Source organism: Cyprinodon tularosa, unplaced genomic scaffold (genome assembly GCF_016077235.1).
Source record: "Cyprinodon tularosa strain WSP-4 unplaced genomic scaffold, ASM1607723v1 ctg225, whole genome shotgun sequence".
Taxonomy (NCBI): domain Eukaryota; kingdom Metazoa; phylum Chordata; class Actinopteri; order Cyprinodontiformes; family Cyprinodontidae; genus Cyprinodon; species Cyprinodon tularosa.
The window spans coordinates 862,976-879,150 of NW_024038839.1; the positions used below are offsets into that span (position 1 = coordinate 862,976).

Genomic DNA, 16,175 nt, shown 5'->3' on the forward strand with positions numbered 1-16,175 from the left:
AATCGATTAAATCGTTTTTTTTTACCTAGGCCTACGCTTGACACTATCAATGAAATAACAACTACATACCGGTAAGTTGGGAGACGACACACCGTCGTTGGCTTATATATTCCTGGAGCTCAGGCTATTTTTCTGCCTGCGCTACGATTGGTAAAAGCTGAGGCAAAGAAAAAGTTTAAATCTTCTTAGGAGTCGTGAGCTGTATGCCAAAATCATCCATATTAAGACAATATAAGTCCTGAAATATTTCAGTTAGTGTGCAATGAATCTAAAATATATGAATGTTCAAGTTTTATCATTACATTATGGAAAATAATGAACTTCATCACAATATGCTAATATTTTGAGCAGGACCTGTAGTTCTTACATGATACGTGCTTTTCACAGAATAAACACAAGCAATGATTTCCCCAGATTTGAGGCTTACGTTGAGACTTGCAGCTTCCCCGGGGAAGTTTCATCCTCTGGACTTTATGTGCAGGGCAGCGTTTCAGGAGGCTGTACCAAACTCCGATTCGATCAGCATCACGGGCCGACTCAAACTCTACAAACACCTGGACATTCAAAAAAGTCCCAGCAGAGTCAGGCTGGATGAATTTGACCTGAACAAATGCAGTAAGGGTGTATGTTTGATTCTACCTTGTTGAGCAGAGGGAGGATGTTTTTAACAGAATCCATTTTTCTCAGAGTTTCTCTGAGCTTCAAGGTCTCACTCGGCGAGATGTTCTGGATGTAGATCGTACTGGTCCCATCATCTTTGACCGGCTGTTCAAGAAAGGAAATAAAAATAAAAAGGATTTTTTTTCTTTTTTTAACCTTAACAGGTTTATTACTTGTAGATTTTGAGTAACAGATTAAGCTGGGAGGCTGGTAGCCTGGTGGTTAGAGCAGTGCGCTTGCGCTCTGAGAAGGTTGCAAGTACCTGGTTCAATCCCTACAGCCTGCATTCTGGGTCCCTGAGCAAGAACTTAACCCTACACTGCTCCCCGGGCGCCGCACAATGGCAGCCCACTGCTCCCCAAGGGGATTGGTTAAAATACAGAGAGTTAATTTCTCCAATATGAGATAATAAAGTTCAGTTATCATAAGAGAAAATCCTTAGTGGATGAAAAAACTATGGAAAAAACTGATAAAATGGCAGCATTTTGAATTAGATAGTAGTAACCAGTGACGTGCGGTGAGGTTCATAGCTGGTGAGGCACTGACGTCATCAGAATCAGATTTGCAAATAGATGCATAGATTGACAGCAGTTTACAGGTTATGTTTCACTTCTGCATCCTTACACATACAAACTGTAGCTCACAAAACACACATTTCCTTAAAAAACAAAACAAAATAAATGTTATTACTGTCTTACCTTTACTTATAAATGAATAGAAGTCCTCCTTATCTTCCTTCAGTTTTAAAAGTCTCTCTGTCTCAATGGAGATCACTGCCAGGGAAGAAAGCCTTCCTTGATCCGTCCTGTTCCTGCCTTATGTTTTCAGTCTCTTGAGCACCCCCTGCCATGAGGCAAGAGAACTGCCTGCCTCACCTCGAACTTGTTCTCTGCCGTTTATAATCGCTCATTACACGAAACACGTTACACAAACACAGTTGGTGACAAAAAGCTCTGTACATTATATACATAAGCCAAATTATTAGAAATAAGTTCACATATTACATTTGTTTAAACCATTTTATTGACGCCGTACAGCAACATGCTCTCTCCGCTTTGCAGCCAGCGCAGAGCCAGGGGTTGCGCAATCCAAGGTGAGGCAGAGCTCGCTGCTGCCTCACCGGCATCGCTTCCAAGCATTTGAATGGGAAAATAAGAAAATTCAGCGATTTTGAACAAATAAAAATCGAAATTGGTGAAGCTACATGAAAAATTAATATTTTTTAGTACAAACCACCGGATGAATATAACAATTTAAATTACTTTATGATTATATATTTTCTTTCTTTCCATGATGGCTGGTGAGGCACTGCCTCACCTGCCTCCCCTGACCGCACGTCACTGGTAGTAACATTAATACTTATACAACCTAACTGAAAAAAAAGTTACGATGTGGTGAAAAGAACCACAAAACATCTGAAACTACCTTCTACAAAAACCTTTTTTCCAACCTAATGCAAACAATTTTCTGACCATATTGATATCATTATATCTCATTTTGTCTTCTTGATGCTAAAGCTAATCCGATTAAGCAACAGTTTCAATGTGACATTTTCCAACTTTAACCTTTAACCAAATCCAGATCGCAGTGAGGTCACAAAGGACCAAAATGATCCCAGTCTGGAGAAAAGGAGAGAAATATCTGGAAACAGACCAGAGCACAGGATGGGAAGAGCTCGTGAAGAAAGTCGTAGTTACTTACAAAACCGACCAGTTCCATCAGAGACTTGTAGAATTCCAACTGAAAGAAGAACAGAATCGTTTCGTGATTAATCCGGTTTAGTTTCTGCTGTGTTTAAACTACTTAAACTGATAAATGTTGATCATTTTGAAGTGATGCTTAGTTTAAATAGCATTCATGGAGAAATGATAGAACAAAAGAAGAGGAGAAGCTGACCATCACTTCCTGAAATAATTTCATTTTATGTTAGCTCATTCTGTTAATTTGCTGGTAAAAAAACACGTCCCCTCTCCTAATCTTTTATGACTTTTAAAAAGATAATTTCATAGAAAACAGCTGATGTCAGTTATAAGTAATCAAAACAGAAGCCGTTTGTGTGAAAAGTTTTGCTGTGTTTATCAAAGATAATTTAACTGATCTAGCATTTTGTGTTGCACCAAAGGTTGCTTTTTAAGTAAAAGTGACTAGATGGATGTGGTCTTATTATATTATTATTAAAATAAACAATACATGTTTTAACCTGATGTTTTCAAATGCAAAGAAAAATATATTTAATTAATTTGTGCATAATATTTTTCTTATTAAAAACATCAGTAACTTTCCAGCACTGCTCTAAATAACCATGTATCTATTTCAAATGAACCAATATGTTTGAAAATGAACAAAAATTTAGATTTAATACATTAATCTGACTTACCGGTTCCATAAAAATCTTGCTGGTGACAATCTGGACACAGAGTTTGGATCCAATTAGAGTGAAGGAACCACTCTGGGAAGACGTGAAAACATTTTGTGCGCATCGGAAATTGGGCATAAGTACAAATGCCTGAAAAGAAAAGAAAAAAAATAATTTGTTTAGGCTCTCCTAGAGCATTAAGATTAACCTATAACAACTTGTTACCTCTAGGGATTGACTTCTATAATTCTACATTATTAGCAAGTCCAGGAGATAGTTAAAAGCCTTCAGCTGATCCAAAATTCTGCAGCCAGAGTTCTGATGAAAATTAAAAAGAGAGATCATATCTCTCCTATCCTGGCTTCTCTTCATTGGCTTCCTGATAATTCCAGAATAGAATTTAAAATCCTCCTTCTCAAATATAAAGCCTTAAATGGCCAAGATCCATCTTATATCAGAGATCTGATTGTTCCTTATGTTCCTAACAGAGCACTTCACCTTAATCTGCAGGTTTACTAGTGGTTCCTAGAATTTCTAAAAGCAGAAAGGGAGGTAGATATTTTAATGATCAGGCTCCTCTCCTGTGGAACCAACTACCAGTTTTAGTCTTAAACTGTTTTATCAAAAAGGAAAAGTTTTAACTATCTCTATAGTTATGCTGCTATAGGCTCAGACTGCTGGAGGACATAGCATAGTCCTCCACACGTTCAGGTACTAGCGGCTATCCAGCAAGTACCCATATAAAACATACATCTACGGGTAGTAAAAGCCCCATATTATTTCACGGGTGCAGGCATGGGGATAAATGAACGAAATGTGGGTATCAGCATTAAAGCAATAATGAAATGATTCATTTACTCTACATCTTAAAATAAACTGATTCAAGAATATCCAGATAAGACAATTTTTTAATGCAACAAGGCAAACTTTCTTACTTCAGCCAATTTATAGATGTTAATCTGTGAGCGCAGTTCACACTGGATGCGAGCGTGAGGCAATGTTCTTTATTGCCTCTATTATTATAAACAGCTGTGTGTACACTTTGTGATCACGGGTCGGGTTGCACTTTATTATTTACGGGTCCTTGCGGTCCCGGCCGGCTTTTAAATGGGGATAATTGCGGCTAACAGGTCGGGTCTCGGTTCTGAAGTGTGCAGGTGTGTGGATACAGTTTTGGAAAAATCAGACCCATGCAGGACTCTGGGACATAGTGTTCCATTTTCATTATTCTGCTTCACCGTTCAGCAGGATTTGTTTGTTTAAAGGGGATGGATATTTCTTCCTATTAGAAAGGGAGGTTTTCCTCTCCACTGTTGCTGTATGCATGCTCTGTGTGAGGGATTGAGTCCATGATACATTGTAAGCAAATATCTGGTGTCACCGGATGAAAAAAAAAAACAATCTGACGTTATGACTGGATTGAGTAGTCTTTGTAAAGTGCCTTGGGATGACATGCAGAATTGTGAATTGGAACATATCAATAAACTGAACTGAATTAATGTTAAACTTGGGCCTACCATGCACGCCTGAGGAATCACGTAGATGTTTTTTTGTTCGTAATGGAATCCAAACTTCTTGAACAGATCTGCAACGTCACTTTCAGAGTAGCAGCCATGGTAATACTTTGGCAGGTTGCTTATTAATAATAGTCTTGTGTAGTTAGAATAAAACTGGAAGAAAAGAAAAAAAGAGTCATAAAATATTTGTTTTAGCTTTTAAACAAATCCATCCAAGTCTGATTTATTTGTAAAATTCAGAGCAAAAAAAGAAATAAAATGTATACAGCAAAGATATTATCTGTTCATTCAATATAGATCAACAGAGTTATGTACAAATGAAGAGAAAAGAATGAAGTTTAGTTATTTTTCAAGCTGATAGTTACAGTTTCTAATAAATCTGTTAAATCCCTGGTAAAAACGTATATCACAATAAATAAAGGAATCTTCTGTTGTAATAGGATAGTCTGTCTCGCTAATTTTTTTCTTTAGAGGATTCTGACCTTTATATATAGATTTTTTTTGTGGGAAAGAAATTCAAAACAAAGAAAATGAGCCTCTAACAGACAGACGGAGACAGGACAGAGTACTGATACAACGTCCTAGTGACACATTTCAGAGGAAAGCTTTTAGTACAGTTTATCAAATGAGAAGCCTTACTTTTTTTGACATGATGACAGATTTTTCAAGACAGACTGTAATAGAAAGAGAAAGTTAGAAAAATAAAACGTAAACAAAAAATAAGAAGCATGGCAATTTTTAATTCTAAATACGTTTCTCACGGATTTGATCTGGATTCAGCAGGGTTTCTAGCTTCTCTCCCACAGTCAGGTGGGGATCCGCAGCTGCTGGCTTCTGATTGGCTGGGGCTGCGGCTTTCGGCTGGGTTTTGACAACTGCTGCCGACGGTTCAGCCAAAACAGCGGAAACGTTACACACAGCTGCTGCAGGGGACAAAGAAAAAATGTATATATTATTGAGAATAAAAAGGAATAATTTGACTATTTTAGCCAGTCTCCTTTGGTCAAATTGACCTTATGGTTTTCTAAATAATGGTATATTGAGGAGTAATAAAGGATTTTTGGTTGTTTTTTATGCAGAAGCTGTAAAATAAGAACAAGCAGAAAACATTGAATAAACTATTAAATTCTAGGGAAAAATGAACAAGAATAGAAAACAGAACTGAGAATGAGTAAATTTCTTTTACAGATTCTTTTGAGATTAAAGATGGAGAAGAGCACCGGTCTAGTAGTAAACATAGACTCTAATGTTGCGGTTATGTTTACTCAGATGTGTTCCTGAACTCCTGCTGGTCTAAAATTAGGTTTAGTTGTTTAAAGGATAACTTGTGTTTTCTGGTGTTTTTTCCCCCCTGTAACACTACTACTGGTGGATTCCACTTTGAATCCTTTCTTTAATTTGAATCAATCTAATTAATTTGTCTATTCAAAAGCCTCCAAGTTTTTTATTCTGGTTTGGGCTCGTTTTTCCAAATCTAACAACAGCTTGCTACGATGGTGGCATGACGATGAACTGTGAAAAAAAACCTGAAGTCTAAGTTAGTCAATTTTTCTTCAATTAAATGTTGTTGTTTTTTTTTTTTAATTGAGCAGCTAAATTAGACACTTGACCAATGGAATCATACAATCTATTATTTCGAGTGCTTAATATCTAATATCTAAGGGTAAAAACGCTAATTCCTTTGGCAGATCATATTATTTACCTACTACAAATTAAGGCCAAATGCAATTATTTCAACACATTTCTGACAATTTTTTGTTTTTTTGCTGTTTTGCTCTGGGAATGTTTTTATTCAGCAGGTACTGCAAACTATTCTGGAATGATTGCAGAATAGATTAAATAAATTGTTTTTAAAAAAGACGGAATACCGGTGGAAGCGGAGCAGCCAGCAAGTAAAACGATCCTAAAAGCTAAAATAGAATAGTTTAGATCAAAGCAAAATGTCCTAGTCAAAGTTCAGACCAAAATCCAATTGAGAATATCTGCAACAATTGAAATTGTATATTTGTTATACTCTTATCTGTTGGATTTTCTAAATCCTTTTCCATGTTATATAGTTAAAGTCTTGTTGCTCTCTGCTATGATCCACACTGATGGTTCACTCAGCAGTATGGCTGGAGTAGAGCTAAGAGACTTTGATGCACAATTTCTCTCCTCTTTTGCAAAAGCTGGTGAAACTTGCACTGGTTCTGCCTGGTCTCTCTATTTATAGGTTAGGAGAGCAAAATAAACGTATTACTTTCCAATCTGATTTACTTTCAGCTATATTGTAAAGATGGATGAAAACGTCATTCTTTAAATCTGCAAAGCTGGGGGGGATGAACCCAAAACAATTTTGCTGATCTAATTACCACTCAATTTGGTTCTATTAAGTACTAACTAATAGACGATCCATATTACTTTGTTGCAGCATGACAAAATGTAAAAATTTGTGTACAAGGACACTTCAGCTTCACATTCTCCTGCAGGCAGACATACCTGCTGTAGAGGAGTCTTTCTTGCAGGGCTGATTGGCGGCTGAAAGCGTTTCTGGGCTGAGCTTATCTTCAGCTGTCTTCTCTGATTTAGGCAGAGTTTCAGGAGGAGTAGCCTTTTCTGAACTTTTAGAAACATTGGGAGCTTCAGCAGCTCTTTCTTTGGGCACATCCTCCTGTTGTGGAAGGCTGGGAGGATGTGGAGCTCTTTGCACAAACTCCTCCTCCGTTTCAGAAACTTTGACAGGCCCAGCAGAAACACCGAGGTTTGGCTCCTTCTCAAGTTGCTCTTCGGGTCTTTCCTCTGGTTTAGAAATGTCATTAGGGTCAGCAACATTTCCTGCAGGTGTTGCTTTACATTTCAAAGTGTTGATGTCCTCTCCTTTTTGTGACCAATCTGCAGCTCTTCTCTCAGTTTTAGAACCTTCAGTTAAATTGGTAAATCTTTCACCTGATTTTTCCTCAAGTCCAGAATCACTGGGAGCATCAACACCTCTTTCTACACGATTTTCATCAGATTTGGAAACTGTTGCCTCAGTGGATGAAGACGCCTCAGCAGATTCTGACTGAGCAACATTATGAGACGTCTCAGAAGGAGGAGGCAGGGCTGCTGATTGGACGACCGGAGACTCAGCTCCACCTGCTGAGGAGCTTCCTTCAACGTTTAACGGGACCTTCTCAGAGTCTTCAATGCGCTTTTTCAGACTCTTCAAACTGGAATAATAATAGTATAAATTAGCCAAAGAAAAAAATATTTAGAGAGATACAGAAAAATGAGGAACTGTAAGTAATATGGACAGATTATGGAACCAATGATTTCTTTCTCAGATTAATTTAACCTTGGATGTCTAGATTAAAGCATACTGAGGATCTCAACCTCATTCTAAGCAGTAAATAAAGTCAAAGATGAAAACAAAAGCTCTAACCCTACCCTAGCCTTTTTAAATTTAATGATAAATCAAAATCTTATCAGAATACTAAGGGAGATTATAATTAATAATGATAAAGTGAGGATAAAAAAGGAAAACCTTACTTCTTTGCAGTCTTTCTTAGATAACTCTATGGTGGTTTTATTTTACCAAACAAACACTAACAATACTCTTAAACGATATACACATCAAAATGTGGCTTGTGTATTTAGTTATTTTCTACAGATTTGTCAATGCAGCAATATAAATATAAAAATAAAAGAAGAAAAACAGTGAAAAAAAAAATTTGATTATTCAGTGGGTTTCTGGAGTTTTTAATCATCACTGAGTCTTATTGTTTAGAGGAGAAATCAAAATTGATATCATGATTATCATGTTAAGATAAATGATACAAAAAATGCCCAACACAAACAAGATATAAACAAAGTCCTTAGAGGAAAACACCTGTCCCACTGTCATTAATTAACATGCTCTATTTTAAGAAACTAAGAAGAGCAGAAAAGGAAAAATACTCACGACTCAACACGCCCAACTTTGCTCCTGATAAAAAAGAAAAAAAAAATTTCAAAGTGTAGTCAGTGCATCTTAATACATCTATAATCTAAATATTTCATTTTTTTCCCCAATTTAACTCAAATTTATCGACACATTCGACTTTTCAGAACAAGTATTTTGGTAAAATCATGGTGGAAAAAGTCCAACCTATGCATATAATAGAAGAACATATTTCCGATTACATGAAAATTCCCTTTTTTTTTAATGCTTTTCTTCTTTGTAGTTTGAGATTATCGGCAAAAAGAAATCACCTATAGATTTAATCTGGACAATTTTCAGCCTGATAAACCAGAGATCAGAAAGGATGACCATTAGTGAAACAGTTCTATTTCATCCCTACTGACCGCCAGAGGGCGGTGCTGAAAGCACTGAATGTTCCCTTCGGGCATGCGCAGTTCGAGTAATTATACCAACAGAGTCACACCTGTGACACCGGATGACCACTCAGAAGCTATATAGCCTGGTGTCATCCTTTGCTCTGCTCCTTTTTTCTTCTCGCAAGCGGTTCGCTAACTTCCCCGTTGTCTGAAGCCCCTGTCTCTTGACCGGAGTTGCGGTTATTCTCCGCCCTCCCAGGGCTGCAACGGGTCGATTCTGAAGATTACGGAAGGTAAGTGAGTTGTTTGCTGGTGATGGTAGCGTCCGCGCCCCCTCTCCCGGCTCACGACTTTAGCTTTTTACCTACAGCTTCGTGCTGTTTTGTTCCGAACTGGTGACGGCAGCGTTTTCGCCCCTACTCCCAGTGTGAATAACTTCACTGCCGAAGTTATATACGGCTAACGTAGTTAGCTTCTTTAGTTTGTTGGTGTTATACCTGGTGACGGCAGCGGTTTTCGCCCCCTCTCCCAGTATATTCCCTACTTTTGCATCCTTTTTTTCACCGGTCTGCGACCCAAGGGAGCGCACCGAACACATAAATGTGCTGGAGCTGCGGGCTGTGCACATGGCCCTCAGGTGCCTTCTGCCCCACCTAGAGGGAAGGAACGTGCTGATTCGGACAGACAACACCTCTGTTGTTTATCATATAAACCACCAAGGTGGCACCAGGTCAGCACGTCTCTTGAAGGTGTCGAGGGATCTCCTGGAATGGGCGTATCCCCGTCTGTGTACCCTGCGCGCAGCGTATCTGCCAGGACGGCAGAACCAGGTTGCGGACTCTCTATCCCGCCAGGCACCTGCTCCGGGAGAGTGGTCTCTTCACCCCGACGTAGTGCGCATAATCTGGAACCTCTTTGGGCAGGCAGAGGTAGATCTGTTCGCCACAGAGGAGTCGACCCATTGCCCCCTATGGTATTCCCTAACCGGGATGGCGGGCGCACTGGGCCAGGATGCACTGGCTCATCCATGGCCGCAGGTTCTCCTGTATGCCTTTCCACCCCTCTCACTGGTTTGGCCGACTTTACGGAGGGTTCTCGAGCAGGGCCACAGAGTGTTGCTGGTAGCTCCGTTCTGGCCAGCGCGGCCGTGGTTCCCGCTGCTTTGGAGTCTGTGTCACGGTACTCCATGGCGTCTTCCAGCAAGGAGGGATCTGCTGTCTCAGTTGGGGGGACAGATATGGCACCCCAACCCTCAACGTCTCCAGCTGTGGGCATGGCCCCTGGGAGGCTGACTGGGTGTTCAGACACCGTGAGACACACCGTATTGAGTGCTAGGGCTTCCTCCACTCGGCTGCAGTATGCTAACAGATGGCGCCTCTTTTCTCAGTGGTGCTCTGCCCACAATGAGAACCCGCTTTGCTCGGTGCCCACTATTTTGGAGTTCCTCCAGTCTCTCCTTGATAAGGGCCGCTCTCCTTCGACCCTTAAAGTGTATGTTGCAGCAATTTCATGTCTTCACCGAACTGTTGACAACCGTACAGTGGGGCGCCATGAACTGGTTTCACTTTTTCTGCGTGGTGCTCGTAGGTTGTGCCAGCGGCCAGCCCCACGAGCCCCAGATTGGGATCTGCCATTGGTTCTCACAGCTCTGTGCCACCCTCCATTCGAGCCTTTGGCACAAGCAGAACTCAAGTGGCTTTCCTGATGGCTATCGTCTCAGCTAAGAGGGTCAGCGAGCTACATGCTCTTTCTGTCAGCCCTAGGTGTATCAGGTGGAATCCAGATGGCTCTGGTGTTACCCTGTGGCCTAATACTGCGTTTGTGCCTAAGGTGTTGTCTCCTTTTCACCGTAACCAGCCATTGCGGCTCGCTCGGTTTCAGCCTCAATCTGGTACAACTGAGAATGAGTCGGAGTTGTTGTGCCCAGTAAGAGCGTTGGAGGCATACATTGCAGCCACCGCCAATCTGAGACGCTCGGACCAGCTTTTCCTATGCTATGGGGGTCCAAGGTTAAGCTGTCCTCTTTCTAAACAGCGTCTGTCCCATTGGATTGTGAGTGTCATCTGCCACGCCTACGCTGCAGGTCACTGCTCCCTGCCAGTCGGTGTGAGAGCACATTCCACCAGGAGCGTCACCGCTTCCTGGGCTGCTTTGAGAGGGGTTCCGCTGGAAGCTATATGTGCTGCTGCTTCATGGGCTTCCCCAACCACCTTCACCAGGTTCTACAGTGTCAATGTGGCTGCCCCTCATCCCCTGGGTCAGGTCCTTTTACAAGGTTCTGCTGGGCCTCCTCTGTGAGGTATGTGCTCAGGATTCCTTGTGACATCGTTGGCATTAGTCATTCAGTGCTTTCAGCACCGCCCTCTGGCGGTCAGTAGGGATGAAATAGAACGAAAGTTACGTATGTAACTACGGTTCTATGAATCCCGGATGACCGCCAGAGCTTCTCTGTCACTCAGAATCCTTGCTTTTGCGAGAAGATTCTGTAGGAGCAGAGCAAAGGATGACACCAGGCTATATAGCTTCTGAGTGGTCATCCGGTGTCACAGGTGTGACTCTGTTGGTATAATTACTCGAACTGCGCATGCCCGAAGGGAACATTCAGTGCTTTCAGCACCGCCCTCTGGCGGTCATCCGGGATTCATAGAACCGTAGTTACATACGTAACTTTCGATTTATCTAAAGCAATAAGCAGACTCTGTTCTCTCCTCAGAGTAAGTCATAAAAATTTTTATTCAGTATAAAACTGTGCACTTGTTCAAAACCACAAAGCTCCCTGAAATACCAAGTTTCTGATACTAAACGGTATATCTATATGCTCTCAATCATCTGGACCAAATCCTGACTGATAGCAGTCCATTCTTGCACAATCAATGCTTGCATCTTATCAGAATTCCTAGGTTTTCGTTTGTCCACTTGATGATTGACCACAAGTTTTAAATGGGATTAAGTTCTGGGGAGTTTCCAGGCCACGGACCCAAAATCTCTGTTTTGTTCCCTGAGCCAGTTAGATATCACCTTTGCTTTATGGCAAGGTGGTCCGTCATGCTGAAAAAGGCATTGTTCATCACCAAACTGCTCTTGGACGGTTGGGAGAACTTGCTAGACAAAGCCATTAAACATTGGTGTGCACGTTTATATGTGAACTACACTCTATTTTCTTTTAATTTTTCTTTGGGTCTGTCTTAGAAAATCCCATAAAGGTATGTCTACATAGAAGGTGATATTTGCAGCTGGAGCAAAGGATTTCCACATTATCCCTGTGTAGAGCTAAGCAAGGCCAAGATGAAATTTCACTTCACATTAAACAGTTCGATTTGCCTGCTTAAATCATCGTAGTAGGCTGTGTTTGTGTGAGTGCAGTTCCAGTAATAGTTCTGTTAATTTAAATATTTTTGATTTAGATATGTGTGGAAAATTATCAAAACATAACGGTGTCTTTTCATTTTATATGTAAAGGAGAAAAACCAGAAAGTGTTCCTCCTTTGGAAAGAATGCAGAGGCTCAGGAGGATCAAATTTAATCATGTTTTTTTGCTAAATGATTAGTAAAACTCTTTTCTCTCTCCTTAATCAATGCAGCTGTGTAATGCTGGTTGCTATATTTTAAACAAGCATGTGAGCTAGGGAAATGGTTTAGGATTTGCTTCCCTCCTAAGAGATCTGTTTTCATCTGGTGTCCTCTGGATGCGAGGAAGAAGTCATGTTTCAGGTGTTTATAGGAAAACTCTGGAGAAACCACTCCATTGTTTCATAGCCAGGTCATACTACAAGATTAGTCACTGAGTAAGTTTGGAAAATTGCTTAAAGTGTTTACACAGATCCAGGAAAAGTTTGTTTTTTCTCTAATTATATATAAAAGCCCAGTTCTGTAGGAAGTTCAGGATTGTGGTGATGGTCTGATGAGGATTATGATCTGCTTATCCCATAATAAACACTAATACTAATAAAAACTATAGATTTTTAGTTCCTTTTTATAAACATTTAGCAAATATTTTCTAACACTTCACCCTAAATAACTGTTTCCATTTTCTTCAACGTGATCCAAACCTACCAGATCCTGTGTTTTGACAAATCCTCCATGAAGGCAATTTCCTCAAGTACCTTCTTGACACCGCTGGATTCCAGCATCTCAATGCAAATCTGGGGGGAAAATATATAATTTGTTATTATTAGTGCAAACATTTAGAAAGGATTTTTATCAAATATATAAATCAAAAAATATTGATTAGTAACAAAGTATTGTGAAGATGAGAAACAGATCGCCCCACATGAATGAAAGATGCAAGTGAATGGCAAATATGATTTGATATAATTAGATATATATGACTGAGGATACTTAGAATGCATTAATGTGAACGTAGTTGAACCCAATATGGCGATGAGTAGAAGACTGGTTCCAAGTCAATTTTGGAAATTGACAGATGGAAAAACCAATAACTTCTTCTCCCATACTTAAAGTTTTATTATTTGTTCTTATAGGATTCACAGTACTGAATGTGCTTTAGTACATAGGGAGTTTTTTTGTTTGTTTTATGTTTTGTGTGAGTCTTTCTAAAACCAATAAATGAAAAATAACTTAATGGTTCTGCATAAGTGGGTTACTGTAATGTCAGCTTACCTTTTTAAAATAAAAAGGGGGAATAAAAGGTCAAATTTAAACTGATTTAATGATTACCCGATATTTCAGAACCTTTAAACCTCCTAAATCTCACTATGCTGTCACACAACTTTTAAAATGTACCTCAACAGCAACTATTTTGTTTTTCTTCTTCACATAACACAACTTTCTTATTCAATTGCTCTATATGATTCATGAACAGTTGCAAGAGAATCTGGCTGCAGATCTGCACTGTCAGGACCCAGAGCTGCACTGTCAGGACCCAGATCTGCACTGTCAGGACCCAGATCTGCACTGGCAGGACCCAGGCCTGCACTGGCAGGACCCAGATCTGCACTGGCAGGACCCAGGCCTGCACTGGCAGGACCCAGATCTGCACTGGCAGGACCCAGATCTGCACTGGCAGGACCCAGGCCTGCACTGGCAGGACCCAGATCTGCACTGGCAGGAACCAGGCCTGCACTGGCAGGACCCAGATCTGCACTGGCAGGACCCAGGCCTGCACTGGCAGGACCCAGATCTGCACTGGCAGGACCCAGATCTGCACTGGCAGGACCCAGATCTGCACTGGCAGGACCCAGGCCTGCACTGGCAGGACCCAGATCTGCACTGGCAGGACCCAGGCCTGCACTGGCAGGACCCAGATCTGCACTGGCAGGACCCAGATCTGCACTGGCAGGACCCAGGCCTGCACTGTCAGGACCCAGATCTGCACTGGCAGGACCCAGAGCTGCACTTGCAGGACCCTTCGTTGCAGACCTTCAAAATGGGGTCTCGTGCACTGTTAGAAGCAAAAGTTTATTCAAGAAGTTGTATTTGAAGCCTTTGGGAATAGCACACATCACATGTTTGCTACCAAAGTTTATAACAGTGTTAAACTGAGCATAGGAGCAGTTTAAATTATACAGAAAGCAAAAATCCTCATAGGATAGCCAACCTTCGTTGTTGTTTAGAAAATGTCTTATAAACCAAATGCCCTTTTACATCCAGCGATCCAAATACAGACTTATCTCAATGTAGCAATGTGGTGGGGAGTAAAATTGTGTGTGCACACAAGTTTCCAGCATAACAACCCTTGTTTGTAAAAGGAAGCTAGCTTAACGTAGAGTTTATCAATGCTATCTTTTACTTTAGAAAGGCTTCCAATCAACTTCGCTTTTACTTTTAATGTCTTCGAATAAACTTTGGCTACAGCGCAGAGACCTCACAGTGCAGGTCTGCAGCTAGGGTCCTGACAGTGCAGGTCTGGGTCCTGAAAGTACAGCTCTGCAGCCAGATCCCTCTTAACAGCAGAAATGCAAAAAGAAGGCCTTCTGAAACTTCATAGTCCAATATGGCTGCTATGCAAACAACTTAAAGTGAAACCTGTGTTGCTGTGCAGCTTATTTGCATTTCCTGTATGCAGCTTTATTCTCATAACTCTTTCCCACACTTATATAAATGTGTATCCTATGTTTCTTGAATTTTTATAAAACTCAAAAGAACAAATGTCCCTAACATACAAGTATGAAAACTCTAGCCTGTTTATTGAGTAAACATGTGGCAGATTCCTGGACTTAAAACTGGAAAATACAGTTTGATTAGTTTTGTTGTTCTTCTCAGATTCCTATTGTCTTCAGAGGTAAATGTAATGTAGGTTAAAGTTTAATAGCCACCTGGATATGTTCCAATAAGCTCTTTAATGTGGGGGTTGTGACCCCAAATAAGCAACTAATTAAGGATGCACAGAGGGCTGACAGATGCAGCTGTTGGACTGACTCACCCTGTTAGAAAGTGGCAGGAAGTTGACGAAGCTGGCGATGGAAGCCACTTCCTTCATTAGGTTCTTAACAAGGTCCACATTAAACTCAAAGATTTCCACACACAGTAGCCGGTTCTCCAGGAAATCAAGCTCTGGAACATGCTAAAAAAAAACAAACGGAAAACAGCCAGAATTTTGTCAAAGTAAGCCTTTTTATTTATGTGTTCTGATATAATTGAATAGAAAGAAGGACTCACAGCATTGCTCCATTTCATCATCACTCTGTACATGATTTCCTGAAATACATAAAATAACAGAAAGTGGGAAATAATTCTACCAAATCAGATTTGATCCAAAAACAACTGGAACCTTTAGCCCAACAATGTAAGTGTTTGGAAATGAAAGAAAAGTGGCTTGTTTTTATGTTAAGCCGTGTATGTTAGACCATAGACCAGGGGTGGGCAGTTCCAGCTCCGAGGGGGCCAGTATCCTGCAGGTTTTTTATCCATTTGGTCCAACATACCTGAATGGAATGGCTGAGTTGCCCCGTCAATAAGCAATCAGTTCCTCCAAAGTCCTCTAGGCAAATCTAAAAGCTGCCGGATTCCGGCCCTCAGGAGCTGGAATAGCCAACCCCTGCCACAGACAGTTCTCTGAAATATTTTCTACCAGTTTCCATACCTCACTGGGTCTAGGACGAATGTCCTGTAGGACAAAGTGGACCGTAAGGACGCAGTCTCTAATAGAAACTGGCTTTTTGACATGATCCAGGACAAAACTGCAGCAAGCCTTCCGGTCGCAGAAAAACACAAAGGCCTAATGGTGAAGAGAACAAAGAGACAACATCAAATGTTGATTCGGAGAGCTTCACCTCACATTCTGCACTTTTATCTCCAGCATACCAGTTTCCGGAACAAGTCATTTCTCATCCCTAAAGAGTAAAGTTTAGGACCTTTGATTTATTAAAGTCAAACTTTACAGTTTCTCAGAGTTTGTGTACAATCTA

General features: G+C 40.7%; 1 protein-coding gene across 2 annotated transcripts in view; it reads right to left on the reverse strand.

The window, feature by feature from the left end:
• LOC119784395 overlaps positions 1 to 16,175 on the reverse strand; it is a 74,041-nt gene that overhangs the window by 20,165 nt on the left and 37,701 nt on the right. For both annotated transcript variants that reach the window (XM_038286429.1, XM_038286427.1), the window contains 13 exons: positions 15,851 to 15,985; positions 15,427 to 15,465; positions 15,191 to 15,331; positions 12,862 to 12,950; positions 8,453 to 8,476; positions 7,012 to 7,721; positions 5,295 to 5,456; positions 5,173 to 5,207; positions 4,534 to 4,686; positions 3,038 to 3,166; positions 2,362 to 2,400; positions 640 to 765; positions 428 to 554 (listed from right to left, as the gene is read on the reverse strand). In XM_038286429.1, coding sequence (XP_038142357.1) covers positions 428 to 554; positions 640 to 765; positions 2,362 to 2,400; positions 3,038 to 3,166; positions 4,534 to 4,686; positions 5,173 to 5,207; positions 5,295 to 5,456; positions 7,012 to 7,721; positions 8,453 to 8,476; positions 12,862 to 12,950; positions 15,191 to 15,331; positions 15,427 to 15,465; positions 15,851 to 15,985 — 1,909 coding nt within the window. The remainder of the gene's footprint in view (positions 1 to 427; positions 555 to 639; positions 766 to 2,361; positions 2,401 to 3,037; positions 3,167 to 4,533; positions 4,687 to 5,172; positions 5,208 to 5,294; positions 5,457 to 7,011; positions 7,722 to 8,452; positions 8,477 to 12,861; positions 12,951 to 15,190; positions 15,332 to 15,426; positions 15,466 to 15,850; positions 15,986 to 16,175) is intronic.